General features: G+C 45.0%; 1 protein-coding gene across 2 annotated transcripts in view; it reads left to right on the top strand.

Annotated features, from left to right (window-relative positions):
* Window positions 1–20,359, top strand: part of PTCHD4 (patched domain containing 4) — a 50,672-nt gene extending 30,313 nt beyond the window's left edge. The window contains exons 3-4 of one of the 2 annotated variants that reach the window (XR_014166925.1): window positions 8,090–13,217; window positions 19,349–20,359. Coding sequence is in view for 1 of the 2 variants with exons in the window: in XM_081906124.1 (XP_081762250.1) it covers window positions 8,090–9,723 (1,634 nt within the window). In the remaining variant the exon portion in view is untranslated. Of the gene's footprint in view, window positions 1–8,089; window positions 13,541–19,348 lie in introns of those variants that run through there. The other variant, XM_081906124.1, reaches the window with a different exon arrangement.

Genomic DNA, 20,359 nt, shown 5'->3' with positions numbered 1-20,359 from the left:
CGGGGGGACTGTTATGATTTTTTCCCTGCAATTGTTTCATCATCATCATCATAGGCCATAGCACCCATCCCACTTGGGAGCTCTGGGATGCCTGCCAGCTTACAGGCAGCTTACAGGCCATTGGCCCTAACCCTATCAAGCCCACCCCAAGGCCTGGTGTTTCCAGCTTGTTCTAGAATTTCAATGGCTTTATTGAACAACCTCTGAGATGGAGGTAACCCTGAAAGGAAAAGAGCCCATAAAAAGCTATTCACAATGGCTTATTATTGGATAATTGCAGGTATTTCTCCTATACATTAATACACTTTTGTCTTAATGTATTACAGATGAGAAGTGGTGGCATTTTTCAATAATCTTGTGTTTCATTCAGGAGATGCTGTAAATTTAGTTTTAATCATGATGAAAGCATGATTAAATCAGGAACACCCCAAATCAATATAATTCAACTTGCAAAGCTCAAGGATACATATAGAGTCCACTCCACATGTACTTTGCATTTGAGAGTGTTTGAAAGCTACTTTCTTTTCTAAAATATCTCTCATTAATATTGTAGCCCTGACCAGCATGAAAGAATTAATGAAGAATTCTTCAAGAGCTCATCAAATGTGAAGGATTTTTTTAAAAAATGCTATAACAAAGGAGAGCCTTTACAATAGAATAACAAATCCACTACAGTGGTATCTCTGGTTACCTACTTAATTCGTTCTGGAGGTCTGTTCTTAACCTGAAACTGTTCTTAACCTGAGACACCACTTTAGCAAATGGGGCCTCCTGCTGCCACTGCGCCGCTGCCACACGATTTCTGTTCTCATCCTGAAGCAAAGTTCTTAATCTGAGGTACTATTTCTGGGTTAGTGGAGTCTGTAACTTGAAGCATATGTAACCTGAAGTGTATGTAACCTGAGGTACCACTGTATAGTTCTCAAAGCCAACTTCCTCCAGAACTAATTAAGTGGAACTAAGCCAGAGAAGATGGTCAGGGCCACTGAGTTTTGCTGTTTTGCACGATGCTGTAAGCTTAGGGCACTTCATTTTTGATAGACTTACTCTGAATTTTCACAAGACGAATTGTAATCCTTATTCTTTTGGACCAATCCTTCCTTTTTTGTTGAGAACCTGCTTTGCCTAATAAATTTCCTGTTTGCCTTGAGGGTACAAAAAAACCAAATGTTCTGAGGTTCTGCTTGTTTAAATTATGTATTTTCCTCTTAATAGAATTCCTGTTTGGGAACTCCCTAGTGCATCAGGCGCGGGCTAGAAGAAGAAGAAGGTTCCTTCAGCACAATTCAACTCAAGGGAAAAGATGCTCCATTTATAGTTGTTGTTTTCCTTTCTTTCCCGCGAGGCAGTCTGTATTCAGAGTACTTCCTCCAGCACTTTGTATACAAACTATTCCCACAGAGGAGAAACTGCTCTGCTTTTGTGAGCATCTCTTCATCTGCTTCCTGTACGGACAATCAAATGATCGTTGGTTGCACGGAGCCTCTTCTTTGAACTTTGACAGGTTTCTGTCATCTGATGTTATTATAACATGCGATTGACAGGTGAGCAGGATCACCAACCTGCCAAAGTTTTCCTGTGAGGGGAAAAGGATCTGGTCTGCTGGTCACAGAGGCCCAAATGCTCCCTCTCTTAAGAGCTTTCCTTAGTGCATCTCTCACATAGGTTAGCGCAGGTGCAGAAGAGAGGCCAAGGTGCAGACAAACTAGTACTCTCTCTAAAACAAAAAAAATTCCTTCCAGTAGCACCTTAAAGACCAACTAAGTTAGTTCTTGGTATGAGCTTTCGTGTGCATGCACACTTCTTCAGATACACTGAAACAGAAGTTTCCGGACCCTTCTATATAGTGAGAAGGTGGGGAGGGGTATTACTCAGAAGGGTGGTGGGAATGGGTGATTGGCAGATAGCTGTGATGAGCCTGTTGACGACTCTTAACGACTGCAATAGGTCTTACAAGAAAAAGCAAGGGGTGAGAAGGTGAAAAGTGGCTTTGTCATGTATAATGAGATAATGAGATAAGAATCCAATTGGACAAACAGGCCAGACCTTACGCCAAAGAATAAACGGACATAAATCGGACATCAGGAATCACAAAACAGAGAAACCAGTAGGAGAACACTTCAATCTCCCAGGACATTCTATACAAGATCTCAAAGTAGCTGTTTTACTACAAAGGAATTTCAGAAATAGACTGGAAAGAGAAGCTGCTGAATTGCAACTTATCACCAAACTTAAAACCATGGAGAAACCTGGCCTGAACAAAGACATTGGATTCTTATCTCATTATACATGACAAAGCCACTTTTCACCTTCTCACCCCTTGCTTTTTCTTGTAAGACCTATTGCAGTCGTTAAGAGTCGTCAACAGGCTCATCACAGCTATCTGCCAATCACCCATTCCCACCACCCTTCTGAGTAATACCCCTCCCCACCTTCTCACTATATAGAAGGGTCTGGAAACTTCTGTTTCAGTGTATCTGAAGAAGTGTGCATGCACACGAAAGCTCATACCAAGAACTAACTTAGTTGGTCTTTAAGGTGCTACTGGAAGGAATTTTTTTTGTTTTGGCTATGGCAGACCAACACGGCTACCTATCTGTAACTAGTACTCTCTCTGCCCCTCCCCCTTCAATATTTCCAAAGAGCATTAAAAAAACCCTTTTATCTAAATTGAACATTTAAACATTTTGCACTTATTCCAAAGGCATTTTTAAGGACTTGAACCACAAGTGGAAGTCCTTATAATTTATTATTATTAATTAATCTCTTTCCCATCCTTCCTCCCAAAGAAGCCCAAGGAGCCAAACACCAAAGTGGGGAAAAATACAATTAAAAATAAAATTAAAACATATTATAAGACATTGAGAATATTAAAAAAACCAAACCCATGTCACATACCCGATCATATACTTTCACAGCTAATAATTTCAAGGTGGTTGCCAGGAACAATGTATTTCAGCCATCAAATGCCTGGATAAACCTGAATGAAAGTTAATAATGATGTTATGCACATTTCATGTTGCTCTTCTCCTTGACGCCTGCAATTTTTAGTTTAATAATATCTTTCTGCTATATTGTTAGCACTAAGAATATAATGAAAGGACATCATAAGAGCCTTCTTGGATTCAACCAAAGGCCCATCATGCGCAGGGTGTTGTTTCCACAGTGGTCAAAGAGATGCCTGTGGGAAGCCCACAAGCCACACCTCAGAGCCACAACACAATTCCTGCTTAGGGTTCCCAGTCAATGGTGTTCAGTCCCCCCTCAGCCAGATAGCCCAAGGCCAGTCACTGCCTCTGAGCCTGGCCCACCTCTCACAGTTGTTGTGAGGATAAAATGGGGATGTGGAGCCCTTTGAGCCCCTTGCAGGAAATCAGTCAATCAACATCATGACTAGTGACTGTAGATAGCTTTGTCCTCGATGAATTTGTCTAGTCCTCTTTGAAGGCCATCAAGGTTGGTGGTCACCCCTAAATCTTAAGTAGTTGAACTATGAGCTTTGAGAAGCTTTGAGTTGTATCTGTTACCTGCATCTGGGTCATGACGTCCCTTCCTCACCCCTGCAATTTGGCTGCAAAGGCTTTCTTGAGCCTAATAACAGAGCGGGGCTGGGTTGAAGGATTTCACTCTTCAGGAAACGTGCAGCGGAGGAAGGCAATGTTATCCTCTAGCAAGGTTGTTTTAGCCTCAGACATCCATCATTCCTTTGCTTCTGGACACAGTGGAATGTTGGCTCTCCAAGGAGATGCCATTTATAAACACAGCAGTGTTTGTGTGATCAATCATTAGGTGACCATTTTTGCTGTCTCGAGAGATGGCCTAGAGTCATGCACAAAGGGCCACAGGAGTGTACCTTGCAGCAACGCCTCCACTGCCCTGCCTCCTGCCAGGTGGCACAATGGGTCTGTGCATCTGGCTGTTAACCAGAGGGTTGGTGGTTTGAGCCTCCCCTGGGACGGCTTGCAGGGGGTTGGACTAGATGGCCCTTGGAATCCCTTCCAATCAGTTATTAATTAATTGAAAAGCCAGTCAAGGAGGCTGGGCTAGGCATGCAGAATTTGCAGGTGCTTTATAGGTTGAAAAGTAGCAGCCTTCTCTTAGGCACATAACCAATCGCTTTGTTTGTACCCACTCCTCTCATTCCTTCTTTTTGGCAAGTATAAGAAGAGCCTCCTTTTCATTTCCTGCCGTTCTCTTGCTGTGCCTGTTGGCCTGGCAAAAAGCAAAGTTAATTAGAACACCTCCCCAGGCACAATGGGAACTGCATTTAGACAGAAAGCAGGAAAACGGAATGCTGCAGGCTTGTGCCTCCTGCCCTATTCCTGTAGACATCGAGAGCAAAGCTCCTTTAACAGAAGATTGTAGCCCTGTGTGTGTAGCAGTACAGACATGGCCAGTAGCTTAAAATACAGTTTCACATGTTTCTTGGTAAATAGACTAGAAATATTTAGTTCTTTGAGAGTCATCAAACAGTCCACTTTGCTGTGCCTTGTGCAAGTTCTGTTTAAAACAGTTTGCATTTATTTGTTTTATTTCATGCTTTATTTCAGAGTTATTGGCTGATGTTTCCTTTCTGATTTTTAGAGGGAAGTGGCGGGGAGAGCTCAAATACAACATTTAAATTATACAACATTTATATTTTTAGTATAAAAGCCAGCATTTAGGAAATTATTTTGGCCAGCAAGATGACCACTTTAGATTCCCCAGCCAATGCATTTAATTTTTTAAAAATGAAGCATTAATGATGTTAAGTTGTGGGTGAACATATCAGATGACACAGCGATTCTCCAAACAGCTCTTGTTTATTCAGAGGCCAGAACAGAACTGAACTGAAGGGTTCAGCCAGCCTGCTTATATAGAGCTCCACTAGAACGCAACAGTAACCATTTTCTGTAACTACCCAATCACTGAACGTCACTTTCGATCCCTTATTTGCATATGTGGACCTGAGTGAAAACTATCTACAGTATCCCCCTGCTGGCCCAGGGTGAGAACTTCAGTACATAACAAATGATATTTTTCCCCAACATCCAGTCCTTTCATACCTTTCAACATTTTTTTTTTTGCATGAGTTCTTATAGGCTAACCTACTTTGATTCACTTCCACATGCTAAATCACTGAACCTCTCTGCCAATGTTCTGTGCTTTATTTTTTATTCAGAATTCATTATATACAAAGAAGGAAAAACAAAACAAAAAAGGTTAGCACTTTGATGTTCATTCATTGCATTCTTTTGATGACATAAGTCCTTACCAAAAGAAATGGATTAACTCGTACACATTCTTAAACCTCGAACTTCATATGGCTGTAAGGAATGGGGCAGGGGGTTAAATGCCAAGTGTATCACGGCAGAGACTGTTGTGCTTTAAGAAACAGGGTTTATTTGCCTGTTTACACCCACAGGGAGGAAGTGCAGATCTTACAGTATGGCCCAAAGCATTGTGGGCAACCTTCCCTCTCGCCTGCCAAGATGGATCTCAGCCCTTCTTCCTCCTCCTTTTTCCCAGGAATCCCTGCTTCCAAACTCCCTTTTCCTGCCCCTCCCAAACAAACACACCTTCTCCTTGGTAACATCTCACTCCCCAGGCAAAAAGATTTCTCTCCTCAAAGGCCCTTGCTTGGCCAGGCTGGTTTGCATCTTCTAGCCCAGGAATTCCCTGTCTGGCACAGTTCTGCACTTCAATCCATATCCCAATTAATCAGAGCCCTGGCATTTATTAATTTAGAGGGGTTACACCACTTTACTCCCAGATATGTGGGCACAGGAGGGCAGCCTAGGAGGCTTTGGTTTAGCGTCGGCATTAGGGGAAACGGAGTTCTTCTTTTTTGAAAATGATATTTATTAAGAATTTTCAAAATTACAAAAAATAGAAGAAAAAGAAAAAAGAAGAAAAAAGATACACAAAACCAATACAACAACACAACGTCAAAAAAGAAAAATACAAATCCCATATTACATATCTTTATCTTTCGTTTGCTTGTTTCCTTGACCTCCTCACACCTCCCTTTTTGTATTCTAGCTTAATTAATTATTTCAGCAAATTCTTTCCCTCTTTTTCAATTATTATTGAATAATTTATCTTGACAATCTAACCTATTAATTAATTAATAGGTTACAACTTTCCAGGCTATTAGCTTACAAGGTTTTTGCTTCAGTCTATTTACAAAAAGCGGAAGGCGGACTTCCTGTTTTGAACCTTCCTGCTTCAGTGCCAAATTAGGATGTTTCTTGATCCAATTTTCCGTTTTTACTCACAGGTACTTGTTTAGAGTCTAATTGTCGACAGGAAAAAGTCAGCGCTCTCCGGCAATGCCTATGCGGCTTCCCTCCGTGAAAGTAGCAATCAGTTCGCAGCACCGCGCCGCTCACCCCACTTCGCTCCGGAGCCCCAAAATGGGGTCCCCCGCGAGTAGGGGAGGTGCTCCTGGTGCTCTGCCGAACCCCACGTTCCCAGGCTTCCTCCACCTGGGATTTCTAGCGGGTTCCCACCTTCGCCGCGGTGGGAAGACCCAGTTTCCACGGAGCCCGTTCCTCCGGTCGGAGGAACTCCGCCATTCGCCGGTGGCGCTAACCCGGAATTGTCGGGGAAACGAAGTTCTTGTTCTTTTCACACAACATATCTCCACAGCCAGGAGCAGCAGGAGAGAGTTGACTGCCCATGGGGATCATGAAGTTGTCTCTGGGGGCAGGACCAGCAAGGGCTAGACTCTCTCTAATTTTATGTTATGCTTTGCCCACATGGCAGCCATTTTGTAACTGGTGCCCACAATGCACTGAGTGAGCTCACTGGGCAATTTGGACTGGGATGACCCCCGCAGGCTTATCACACTCCACTCTATTTCTCAGTGAGGCTGTTCAGGTTCTGGGCTGATGCTTGTTTAAAAATGTAGAACTGCTACCTTGAATCAAGGTTAGGATCAGTTTGGGGCACAGAAATTACTTGGTTGCTCTGTATGATGACCTCTGACAGAAGAGGGATGTGTGTGTGTGTGTGTCCGCCCTTGTCAATCCTCCTTGATCTTGCAGCAGGTTTCAATACCATTGACCTTGGTATCTTGCTGGAATGGCTGTCCAAGTTGGTGGGCAGCACCACTTGGCAATGCTTCCAGTCCTGTTTGGATTACCATATTCAGAGATGTTGTTTGACCTTGTGAGCCCTCAGCATAGGAGTCAACTCCTAGGGTCCATGGGGGCTTTGGCCCCAACAATAATATATTTGAGGGGGCTGGGCACCCACAAAGTTGATGGGCATTCCAATTCAAATAGTGTGTGTGCATTGTGTCATGTGATTGATTATGCAGGGCAGGACTTACCTGGCCCCTCACAATATTCTATTCAAGTTGTCACCCCTGGCCCTCAGTGTGCCACAGGGTTTGATCCCCCCTTCCCCCGCTGTTTAACATCTACACGAAACCACACTGGGATCATCCAGAGTTTGGGAGTGCAGTGACAGCAATGTGTAGTTCTGTTTCTCCTTTACATCTGCAGGGTTTGCCGTGGATGTGCAAGACTAATGTCTGACCTCAGTCATGGACTGGATGAAAACCAACTGACTGAAGCTTAATCCAGATAGAGTGAGACATTGTTAGTGAGTGGTTCCCTAGATCAGATGGGTGCAGAGGCGGACTTTGATAATACGGCACCCTGTGCGAGGCTAAAATTTGGCATCCCCAAATGGATCTTCTCCATTGTGCATCCCCTCCAATCAGCACCCTTGATGGGGAACCACCTGTACTGCCCTAAATCTGGTGCTGGGTGGGTGTGGAAGGGGTACACTGCCTCTGAAGGAGCAGCTGTGTAGCCTAGACCCACTATTGTCACTTGAGACAAGTGGCCTCTGTGGTGGTCCTGCTATGCCGCTATCTGCACAAGGATAGCCTAACTTCTGTTGTCTATGCTCTGGAGCTCAAGATTAGATTTCGGCAATGTGTTCTGCAATATAATAAACCTAAATAAATATATTCTGTGTGACATTTTGCATCAGTTATATGTAGAGATATCAAGATCATTCATAAGTACAGTTAGAGAAAGAAATGTGATAATCAATGAAAAGAAATTAATAGATGGCCCTGTTGTCATTGCTATAGGTCATGGAACCAAAGGAGTGTTTGAACTTCTGTCAGGATGGCGCCGGACCAGAGAAAGCCTGCCGTTCAAAGACAGGGTTGCCGACGCCTACTCTGATGTGATGGTCTCCTACACCATGACAAGCTCCTTGTACTTCATCGCCTTTGGCATGGGTGCTAGTCCTTTCACCAACATTGAGGCTGTGAAAGTCTTCTGCCAGAATATGTGTATCTCCATCCTGTTGAACTACTTCTACATCTTCTCCTTCTTTGGTTCCTGCCTGGTCTTTGCTGGACAGTTGGAGCAGAATCGGTACCACAGCATCTTCTGCTGTAAAATCCCCTCAGCAGAATACCTGGAAAGGAAGCCTATTTGGTTCCAAACCATGATGAGTGATGGCTACCACCACTCTTCTCACCACGAAACTGATCCGTACCAGAACCACTTTATTCAACATTTCCTGCGGGAGCATTACAATGAATGGATTACTAATATCTATGTTAAGCCCTTTGTGGTGATACTGTATCTCATTTATGCTTCCTTTTCCTTTATGGGCTGCTTGCAGATCAGCGATGGAGCCAATATTATCAATCTTCTCTCCAGCAATTCTCCAAGTGTCTCCTATGCTGTCGTTCAACAGAAGTACTTTAGCAACTACAGCCCGGTGATAGGGTTCTATATCTACGAGCCCCTTGAGTACTGGAACGGCACCGTCCAAGATGACTTAAAGAAACTGACTGAAGGTTTCAACACCCTGTCCTGGATTCAACAGTATTACCAATATCTGAAAGCTGGGAATATTAGTGCCACCAACAAAAGCTATTTCCATAGCATCCTGCAAAGCTCCTTTTTAAGAAAGCCAGAATTCCAGCACTTCAAAAATGACATCATTTTTTCCAAGGCTGGAAATGTTAATAGCATTATTGCATCCCGCATGTACCTTGTGGCTAGGACTAGTGAAAAAACACAGAGAGATGTTATCGAGTTACTGGAGAAGCTGAGACCCCTGTCTCTGAAGCAGAGCATCAAGTTCATCGTGTTCAACCCCACCTTTGTCTTCATGGATCAATACAGCCTCTCTGTAACCATGCCGGTCTTGATTTCAAGCTTTGGCGTCTTACTGGTGTTGCTGCTCACCTTCTTCCTGGTGATCCATCCTCTAGGGAACTTCTGGTTAATTCTCACTGTCACCTCAATAGAGTTGGGTGTTCTTGGCTTGATGACTTTGTGGAACGTTGACATGGATTGCATTTCCACACTGTGCCTTATTTACACTTTGAATTTTTCCATAGATCACTGTGCACCCCTGCTTTACACATTTGTACTAGCAACTGAGCACACCCGGACTCAGTGTATCAAAAGCTCCCTCCAAGAACACGGAACAGCAATTTTGCAAAACGTTACTTCTTTTCTTATTGGGTTGGTCCCCCTCCTTTTCGTGCCTTCAAACTTGACCTTCACACTGTTCAAATGCTTGCTGCTCACTGGCAGTTGCACACTCCTGCACTGTTTTGTAATCTTACCTGTCTTCCTAACATTTTTCCCACCCTCCAAAAAGCACCACAAGAAAAAGAAACGAGCCAAACGAAAGGAGCGGGAAGAGATTGAGTGCATAGAAGTTCAAGAGAATCCTGATCACGTGACAGCAGTCTGAGTCACGCAGAACTACATGGTTTTTAATTGCGAAAAGAAATGCTACACTGGAGGGAAAGTAGAGCAAAGATCTCCGCTGCTTGCGCTGGCCCACACGAAACAAGTCTAAGGAAGCCCCCAAAAGGAGTATTTGTGGCACATGGAGGTGAAAGTGTTGTTAAATAATAACCAGAGGTGTGTCCCCCCCCCTTTTAAGGGTAGAGGAGGAAAACAAGCCCCAAACTTCCCCTAAGATCCTCTCAATTCACTGAGGGAAATGTTCCACAATACCCTATAATGCAAATGGAAGTTTCTGGGTAATATCTGTTGGTGTCCCTCTGCTGATGGAAGGCTCCCCTCAGTGGAATGGGAAGAGAGGCCATTTTGGGCCACTTCCCCTCCCCTGCAGCCTTTGTTAAATCTACTGTGTAGGGTGGTGGGGCTCTCTAGAACAGATACAGGGGCTGGGAAAGGGGCTGAAGGGGGAGGCAGAATAATTAACTAGAATCCCGCTCTCCCACTGATGGATGTCTTTCAACAGCACAGAGACCCCCCTGGGCACCACTCCATATTGCCAAGTTCCATTACCAATAATTTTCAAGCCAGAAAAGGTAACAAAAACAGAGGGGAAGTAGTTATGGTCATAATAGGGAGCATGTTTATTTTAAGAGATTGGTCTAAGTAAAACCTATGCAGTTGGAAAGAAAATGTTCAGTAAATCAAAGCCAAAGTACTTCCCTATGTGCCACCATGAAAAACTGTACCATTTGTTCAGAGAGTAAAGCTATGCTCCCCTAAAATTAATTGGAGAGAAATTGGCTAAGCAGGCCTTTGGCGATACTCCCAGGGCACTTGAGACCATCAGAGGCAGCCCTACGTATGTCAACCTGAATTCTAAGAGAGGCTCCTGGCTGCGCCACGGCTGCGCCACCTGTAATTTTTGCAGTGCTGTCCTTTGGCTTCCTACACATTCTCTGTACCAACATTAGACCAGAATACTAATTAGGCAGATGTGTCCACCGTCACAATAGCTCAGGCTCCAAAGACACAGCATGGAGATCACTTTGTACCTGCATCAAAAGTATTGAGCACAGAGCAAAGGGAAGCTCCATGTGTGAAGTTCAAAGTGAAATACCATTTCCCTGCCCTGAAATATTCTCTAAACTGCGCATCTTGTGTTTCACATCTTGGCAAAATGATCAGTTGATGATGCCTTTTGCCACAAAATATAACAATAATGAGAGTTATTAAACATAAAGGCACCAGCTGCTTGGGGAATTGGTTTTTATGCAGCATTACTATTAAATGCCTGATAGAATGTCTGAGGCAAAGCAAAGCTTTATGGCTGTTGAGAATTATAGATGAACGCAGTAAATCTGTCTCTTACTGCATGAGATTAGAGTTATACCATTACAAAAGGGTAGTCTATGCTTTACAAAGTATACAAGCTTAGAAGTGCAAGAGAAGGAATGGAAAGAGAGTGAGCCAATAATACTCAGAGAGGGTGATATTTTGCCCTTAAGCCACGTATTTCTCTCTTCCAAAAAGCATTCTAGAAAGTGTTTGCTTCCTGCATTCTTGAATGCAATCTAGCCTTGCATAAACAATGTCTTCCTGCAATATATTCCATATGTTACAATCACTGTTTAAAACTAATGTCAAAGAGTGTGTGAGGAAGGGGATCATCCCTTTTGAAGGAGGTTCAGACCGCCCGCCCGCCCAGTCCTTCCACGCATGTGGCTGTGTTTGTAAGAGGGGACTGACACACCGCTCAGTCGAGTCCTCCCCTCCTTCCCCAGCTGCCCCTTCAGTAAAGCGGGGTGAGTAAATCCTAAGCAAATTGTGGGGATGAGGTGGAAGTGCTCACGATTCTCCCACGGAAAGTAATGACAAGCCCAAATATTGGCAATGCAGGGGAGAAAGAGGGCTTCCATGGCCCACGTGCAGCCACGTCCCACGTTCTTGGTTGTAGCTGCTATCTTAACTTCCATGACACCAATGCTGTAAACAGATTCTGATTAGCAAATGTGTCTGATCCAAAGCCATATTCTGTAAAAACACACACACCATATTATGTCATATTGAGTCAGACCATCTAATTCTTATTCTGACTGGTGGTAGCAATTTAAGACTGAAGGCAGATTTCCTTTTAACTGGAGATGCCAGGGATTTAATCTGGGACGTTCTACATGCAGAGAATGCATTCTAGCAAAGCACTGTTATGTCTCCGCAGCTAAAGTCTTGTGGATAACTATTACCCTGCTTATACATTTTCCATCTCCATTGATTTTATTTTATGAAAAGCATATCCTAAAAAAAGGTAACTGCTCTCAAAATCCCCATATATGCCATCTGCTGCCACAAGATGCTAACATTTTTCACTTATTTTCTCTGTTGTCAACATCAGTACCTGAAATGTTTAAATCCAAATGGAAAAGCTTAACTTAGTGTGGAATTTGTCTGCTCTTAATCTGGACGTTCACCATTTGGTTGAAATATTCTCATTGGCAGGTCTTTGTCTACAGCATTTGAAGACTCAAGTATTCTCATCTGGTAAATCAGCATTTTAAATTATGAGCAACACCTTAATGTCACATTTTGGTACATCAAATCTTTTGAAACTTGATTTTGTAACAGGCTACATTTTAAAATCTTGTCATGCCAAAATCAGGGATGGGTGGGAAGAAGATGGGCATTGCAGCATTTGTCGAGGACTCACATACTCATTCATCACAATCTCTTGTCTTCCTGAACCCATTCAGATGACAACAGGTGAGGTCCAAGCATGGTGAGAAGGGAAGAGAGGATACTTTACCTGAGGCCGGCTGGGGGAAGGCCAAGGCTACTTGATCGCCTATTTGATTGCCCTATGGAAATGATCAAAGTTATGTGTTAGATGCTTTAGGTGGCACCTCTCCTGTTCCATCCCCACCATCAGGCCTCAGTGCCCTTCACCTGTTGGAGGTTGAAGGTGTGCAGCAAGGAACCCAGTAAACTTGTGCCGTCTTCCGGCATGATTTAGATGATTGACTCTGCAGGGTTCTTGAGCGCTTGGAGGCTTTAATGGGGCCAAGAGACAAGGATGCAGCTCACGGCTATCGAGCATCCCTGCTTTGCCTCTCTTTGTGCAAGGACAAGGACAATTGGACAGAGTTTATATTGCTCTATATCTTTATGGTGATATTTCCTGGAGCCAAACAGAAGTAGTGTTAGAATGTGTATGCATGTTTGTGTTTGTTTGTTTGTGTGCCTGTGCGTGCGTGTGCAGATAGATAGGTAATGTGCTTGCTTGTGCAGGAAACTCTAGGAACTGTAGATTGAAAAAGTGGTACACCTTTCCATCTCTCTCTTGTGACATAATCTGTCAAGCACTAAAAGAGATCCTTTGTTCTTCATTCATTTCCTACATTCATAGGCAGGAGGAGACTGCAAGGTATGGTAGTAGGAATGAGGGACTAGCACCATAAGAATCTGGTAGATGGAGGGCCAAACTACAAGTGTTCACACTTAAATCGTGTGAGTATATTTTACAGTTACAAATAGCAGCCTCCCAGGGAGAACAGGGTTAAGGCCATTGTGCCAGGGAGGAGGAACGAAGAGCTACTACCACAGTCCCAAAGAAAATCTCCCCTGAAGCTGCTGCTTGAATTACAGTAGTAGGGATCCCACTGCTACCAAAGGGTGCTTTCCTCCCAATGCAAACAGCAGCTTGCGGGGAGACAGTTTGCATGAGGACCACGGCATGGGAGGACTGGATTAACTCCCCTACTACAGGCCGTGGCCCTAGTCATAGTTGCAACTACTGTTTGCAAAAAGGTTATCTTGCAAGTTCTAAAATCCAGGAGACTATGCCCATTCTCACCTGTTTCCAGGCAGGTTCCTTCTACAGTGCTTTGAAGGCAGGGGCGTAGGAAGGGTGGTGGTGGGGGTGGACTGACCCAGATGTAATCCCAGAGGGGGGAGACAAAATCCGCCCCCCGGGCAGATCACCGCCACGCCGATCGCCCGGTCCCCAGGTGCACGGCTGTGCGCTGCTCCAGGTGCCCGAGCGGCTGGCTCTGCCGATGTTTGAAGACTGTTTCTTTTCTTATGCCATGTGATAAAGGAACAACTATAGAGACAAAAGCAAACCCCTGTGTTGCAATACAGAATAATCTACTCAAATGCAGTTGCAACACGTAGCTAATGAGTATAGTAAATGTGTTATTAGTAGTAGTAGAATGTCATCCAAAATTACAATTCATCAACTTCAAAATAATATATATATCAGTCCATAACCAAGAAGTAGTCGACGAAATGAATTGCTGGCGGGGAACACCATGGCACTTTCAGTGGATGAAGTCCAAGACAGTATATCCGGATTGAATTAGTTGTTTCAAAGATGAATCTTCGTCAGCTGATGATGAAATTGAATACATTACATACAATGAATGACTTCTTGGTTACGGACTGATATATATTGTATACATTGGAGCAGCCTTTGGCTATAAGCAATAAACTTTGACTGACATATATATTATTTTGAAGTTGATGAATTGTAATTTTGGATAACATTCTACTACTAATAATAAAACATTTACTATATTCATTAGCCATGTGTTGCAGCTGTATTTGAGCATGTGATAAAGGAAGGCAAGAGGAAAACATTTTGAGAGGACCTGAAATGCCCCTTTCAAGATACCATTGTAGCTTATCAATGTATTCATTTTTTTGCATTAATAATGTATCTCTGATACACAGCATTCTTGATCTGTCCTTTGGTTACAGCAGAGCTGTAGTCCATAGACCTTAGTCTGCAGGAATCAGACTAACTTTGGAGACGAGTTGCTATGTTCTTTTGCTGTTTGTGTTAGCCACCCAGGGAATACATGTGATTTATACTAGACATGTATAGTAACAGTGCAATATATAAATGTCTACTCAGAAATAAGCCCCAGGAGAGCAATTCTATGCTCTGCAACTAGGTCTGGAACGATAACAACAATTTTTGGGATGGTAGGGGCAAGAATAAGGGGGACATCATACCCCCCCCCCCGTGTTTTGTTATAAAAAGCACATCAGAGATGGTCTGAATCAAAATGTGGCTACAAACTAATATTTAAAGAGCTCAAAAACAATTATGTATTTTTCTTTGTTTATCAGTCAGCCAGTAAATACATACTTTAGTAATTACCTTCAATATGTGCAGATGTAAGCAAATATGTTCATCTCTGAGGTGCTACTTCATGCTATAAAAGAAGGGGGACGGTAGAAATGGTAGCTGTTTGGAGGCTTGGTTGTGAGTTTGTTTGTGGGGGGCCACGTGCTCAGCTAGAGTGCATGGTATGAGTGGGAGGGGCTACTGCTGAGAGGAAGCCAGGCTGGAGGAGGAATCAGAATTGTAGAGTTGGAAGGGCCCCAACGGTCACCTAGTCCAACCCCTTGCATTGCAGTAAGTGAGTTGTGGAATGATTTAGCAGCCAGCAGCAGCTTGACTTAGCTGCTTGCAGTCTCTGGGAGCTCGTGACCAGGACATAAGCAGGGGCCTTGTGAGGGAGGGGGCTGGAGTGTGGTCTCGTGGTGGGCATAGGACCAGGAGGCTGGGGGCTGAGGGAGCTGCTGCAGCGCCCAGAAGTGCCTGTGCCGTGTTTGCCTTCCTGCCTGAAAATGTGCAAAAGTGCCCCTGCATCAAGTGCAAGCACTTGTGGGAGGAAAAGGCACAGCAATTGAGGCCTTCCTATCTGCACTTGGAGCTACTGGGCAAGTTGAGGGATTTCTTGATAGAGCAGAGCGGTCTGTCCAGGATGTGTGCACTTGTCAAGGGATCCGTGACCTGGAGCATAGAAGGCAGATGGAGAGTACAGTGGTACCTCGGGTTACAGACGCTTCAGGTTACAGACTCCACTAATCCAGAAATAGTACCTCAGGTTAAGAACTTTGCTTCAGGATGAGAACAGAAATCGCACGGTGGCAGCGGGAGGCCCCATTAGCTAAAGTGGTACTTCAAGTTAAGAACAGTTTCAGCTAACTGGATCTCCAGAACGAATTAAGTTCTTAACCCGAGGTACCGGTGTATATGGGTAAAAAATGTAGGAGAGAAAAAGACCAGTGACCTTATTGTGGGGGTCTTCTATATAGACCTCCAAGCCAGACAGAAGACTTGGATGATGCCTTCCTACAGCAGGTTACTAATCATTCAAAAAGGAGAGATATAGCAGGCTTAGTCGTTGTTTGAGGACTATCCCTGCCTGCGGATCTGGTCCTGACCGGAAGGATACTGGAATCAGCAAGAGAAACCCACATGACCCGAAAGTGTTGCTGTGTAATGCCAGGTCAATGATGAATAAAACCACTGCCATCCACGACCTGATTGTGGATTTGACCTGGCATGTGTGACAGAGACCTGGTTGGATGAAGCAGATGGGCCTGTCCTTGCCCCCCCCCAGGTTTCTCTTATGCACAGCAACCCAGGTCATGTGGGCAGGGAGGGGGCGTTGCAGTGATTTTTAGGAAGTCATTAGTCTGCACCAGGCGTCCTATTGGGAAGACTCAGTTTTCTGAGTGCATGTTCTGGAAGTTGGGCAATAGGGGCAGTACAGGATTCCTGTTGGTGTACCAACCTCCCCGCTGCACCAAGGATTCCCTGCCCGAGCTGCTTCAGGTCATGGCGGATGTTCTCCTGGAGACACCTAGTTTGGTTGTCCTAGGGGATTTTAAAATCCATGCTGACACGACCTTACAAGGGGCTGCTCAGGACTTTTTGGAAAGCATGGTCTCCATGGGGCTGTCGCTGAATAAGTTTGGTGATCTGACACTAACTAAAAGTGAAACAAAAGAAGTGCCATGGTCAGATCACTTCCTGGTGCAACTGGACTTCTCTGCGACCCTTCTTTTCTACTGTTTTATTGTTGTTAGCCGCCCTGAGCCCGGCTTCGGCTGGGGAGGGCGGGATATAAATAAAATTTATTATTATTATTCCCCTCTGCAGGGAGGTGGGGCCGATTTGGATAGTCCGCTCCTGCTACTTAATGGATCCAGTTGGCTTCCAGAGAGTGGTAGGGAATGTTTTATCCCAAGTTGATGGCCTTTCAGCTGATTCCCTGGTGGCACGCTGGAATGTGGAGTTAACCAGGGCTATTGACTGTCTGGCTCCGAAGCGCCCTCTCCAATTGCGTGGAGCCCGGACAGCCCTGCGGTTTTCCCTGGAGCTGAGGGCGATGAAATAATTGTTGAGACGGCTAGAGTGCCGGTGGCGGAAAACTCATTCTGAATCAGACCGGACACGGGCTAGAGCTCAACGTCGAGCCTATCAAGTGGCAATGGCGACAGCAAAGAGGGCCTTCTTCGCCGCCTCTATTGCATCTGCAGAAAACAGCAGCAGGAGACTTTTTCAGGTGGTTCACAATCTATCGGAACCACCTGCACCACCAGGGCCTGGTAGGGACCCCAAAATCTCCTGCAATGCTTTTGCAAAGTTTTTTTTGCAGATAAAGTCGCTCAGCTTCAGAAGGAGGTAGACTCCACCGTGGGAGCAGGGCCAGCGCGGGGGAGTGCAAGAGTTCTGTCTAGTCTTGTTACATGGGATCAGTTCCAATCTGTTGCCTCCGAGGATATGGACAGGCTGCTTGAACAAGTGAAACTGACCACTTGTCTCCTTGATCCTTGCCCATCCTGGCTTATAAAAGCTAGCCGGGAAGGACTGGGCGATGGGCTCTGCGGAGTGGTGAATGCTTCCCTCTGTGAGGGAGCCTTCCCAGACCCGCTGAAAGAGGCGGTCATTAAACCACTTCTTAAAAAAACATCTTTAGACCCGGCCAATTTGGCCAACTATCGCCCAGTCTCAAATCTGCCATTCTTAGGCAAGGTGATTGAGCTGAACAATTCCAATTGTTCAATTGTTCCAATTGCTGAACAACTCCAAGCACGCCTGGAGGATGCGGACCATTTGGATTCCTTCCAATCGGGATTCAGGCCTCACCATGGGACTGAAACTGCCTTGGTTGCACTGGTTGATGATCTCCGTCGGGCTAGGGACAAAGGTGAGAGCTGTTTCCTAGTTCTGCTGGATCTCTCAGCTGCTTTGACACCATCAACCATAACACCCTTCTGGACCGTCTTAAGGGGCTGGGAGCTGGGGGCACTGTTATACAGTGGTTCCGCTCCTTCCTCCTGGGCTGTGTCTAGAAAGTAGTGTTGGGGGATGAGTGTTCAGACCCTTGGGCTCTCACTTGTGGGGTGCCTCAGGGTTTCTTCCTCTCCCCCATGCTTTTTAATATCTGTATGAAGCTGCTGGGAGAGATCATCAGGACGTTTGGGCTGGGTGTTCATCAATATGCAGATGACACCCAGCTCTACCTCTCCATTAAATCAGAACCAGTGAAGGCGGTGAAGGTCCTGTGTGAGTGCCTGGAGGCGGTTGGAGGATGGATGGCGGCTAACAGATTGAGGTTGAATCCTGACAAGACAGAAGTACTGTTTTGGGGGGACAGGGGGCAGGCAGGTGTGGGGGATTCCCTGGTTCTGAATGGGGTAACTGTGCCCCTGAAGGACCAGGTGCGCAGCCTGGGAGTCATTTTGGACTCACAGCTGTCCATGGAGACGCAGGTCAATTCTGTGTCCAGGGCGGCTGTCTACCAGCTCCACCTGGTACACAGGCTGAGATCCTACCTGCCCGCAGACTGTCTGGCCAGAGTGGTGCATGCTCTAGTTATCTCCTGCTTGGACTACTGCAATGCACTCTACATGGGGCTACCTTTGAAGGTGACCCGGAAGCTGCAATTAATCCAGAATGCGGCAGCTAGACTGGTGACTGGGAGTGGCTGCCGGGACCACATAACATCGGTCCTGAGAGATCTGCATTGGCTCCCAGTACGTTTCCGAGCACAATTCAAAGTGTTGGTGCTGACCTTTAAAGCCCTAAACTGCCTCGGTCCTGTGTACCTGAAGGAGCGTCTCCACCCCCATTGTTCAGCCCGGACTCTGAGATCCAGCGCCGAGGGCCTTCTGGAGGTTCCCTCATTGCGAGAAGTGAGATTACAGGAAACCAGACAGAGGGCCTTCTCAGTAGTGGCACCTGCCCTGTGGAACACCCTCCCTTCAGATGTGAAGGAAATAAGCAGCTAGCCTATCTTTAGGGAAGTTTTTAATATTTAATGCTGTACTGTTTTTAACACTTGATTGGGAGCCACCCAGAGTGGCTGGGGAAACCCAGCCAGATGGGTGGGGGTATAAATAATAATAATAATAATAATAATAATAATAATAATAATAATAATAATTATTATTATTATTATTATTATTATTATTATTATTATTGACTTCAACTTCTCCAGTATCTGTTGGAACTCACACTTTGCCAGGAATGTAAGGTCCAAAAAATTCTTCCATTGCCCCACTGACAATTTCATTTCCAAGAAGGTGGAAGAAGGGACAAGGGGATCATCATGTTTTGGACCTGCTCCTCACCAACAGGGAGGAACTGATTGATGAAGTGGAAGTACTGGGAACCTTGGGAGGAAGTGATCGTGTTCTCACATTTGCTTCAGTGCTGTCGACATGGTTTTGGGATGTCAAACCAATGGTACAATCTCAGGCCACTTTTATACTAATATCTTCCGGTACATTTTTGGAAGTTGGTGGAATTCAATATCCATTATGTTCTCTTCCAGCTCTTCCTTGAGGGTTTTCAAGGAAGTATAAATCAGGGATGGGGAGCCTCCATCTATACTATCGATGGACTGCTTCCATTAGTGACTGCACAGATGTTTTCATCCATACTGCGTACATTTCTCAGAGAGCCATCCATCCCATCTCTGCCACTTTGAAGGATGTCAATTTTGTAAGTACATTATGAATATTGGCATGGGACGCCCATGAATTTTTTTGCCTAGTGTCATAGATGTGTCTAACATCAATGTCATAGCCATCTTCTTGGGTAATCACTGTGCTTAGTCTATTTCACAGGACTACATGTCCCCTGGAATGTAGCTTCATGGAGATTTTTCTCCATGTAGTCAACTGAAAGGTTCTGAAGAACATTTGTCCATTGCAAAATAAATAAATAATAAATCTTTGCAGAATGGGATGCACGGTGACTGTGTCAGTCTTCCTGGGCTGGATTGCCTACAAAATTGTGTTACAGCATTTGCTAGTGGGCTCACCCATGCTTCAACTTCTCTGTCCCACTGCTCCCCCCCCACCCCACCCCAGGGAAAGCAGCTCTTACTGCTCATGCAGAGCAAACAGCAATTTGGGTTTTCTCTGGATTGCCGTTTATTCCAATTTAGAACTAAAGAATGAATTTTCCATTCCATGGGAAAGGAGTGAGGCAAGGGGGGAACTGCTCCTGCCTGGGAAGGGTGGGTCAAGTGGGAAACTGCTCGGCCCCCTGCTTTCTGGGCATGGGAGAAGCAGCAGTGTGGACAAAGATCTTAGAGTCTCATATCACTCTTTCACTCAACCCAACTTGCCTTTACGGGTGCCATTTTGATAACAACCTCTCTCCTGTGATGCCTTGTGCCTGCTGATGTGCTCTGATGCGCTGCCTGTATGCATGCTCAGCGTGATTAGGCTTCTCTGCTATGGCATAAAACCTATGCATGGGCACTAGGACTTTCTGTAAGACTTCCTTCCTTCCTTCCTTCCTTCCTGCTACATAGGATCCTTTTGGATATTAACAT

The sequence above is a fragment of the Podarcis melisellensis genome (genome assembly GCF_964234715.1).
Source record: "Podarcis melisellensis genome assembly, chromosome: 3".
NCBI classification, from domain to species: domain Eukaryota; kingdom Metazoa; phylum Chordata; class Lepidosauria; order Squamata; family Lacertidae; genus Podarcis; species Podarcis melisellensis.
The sequence above is the reverse complement of the archived record's forward strand: the minus strand, read 5'-3'. Positions and strand labels throughout refer to the sequence as shown.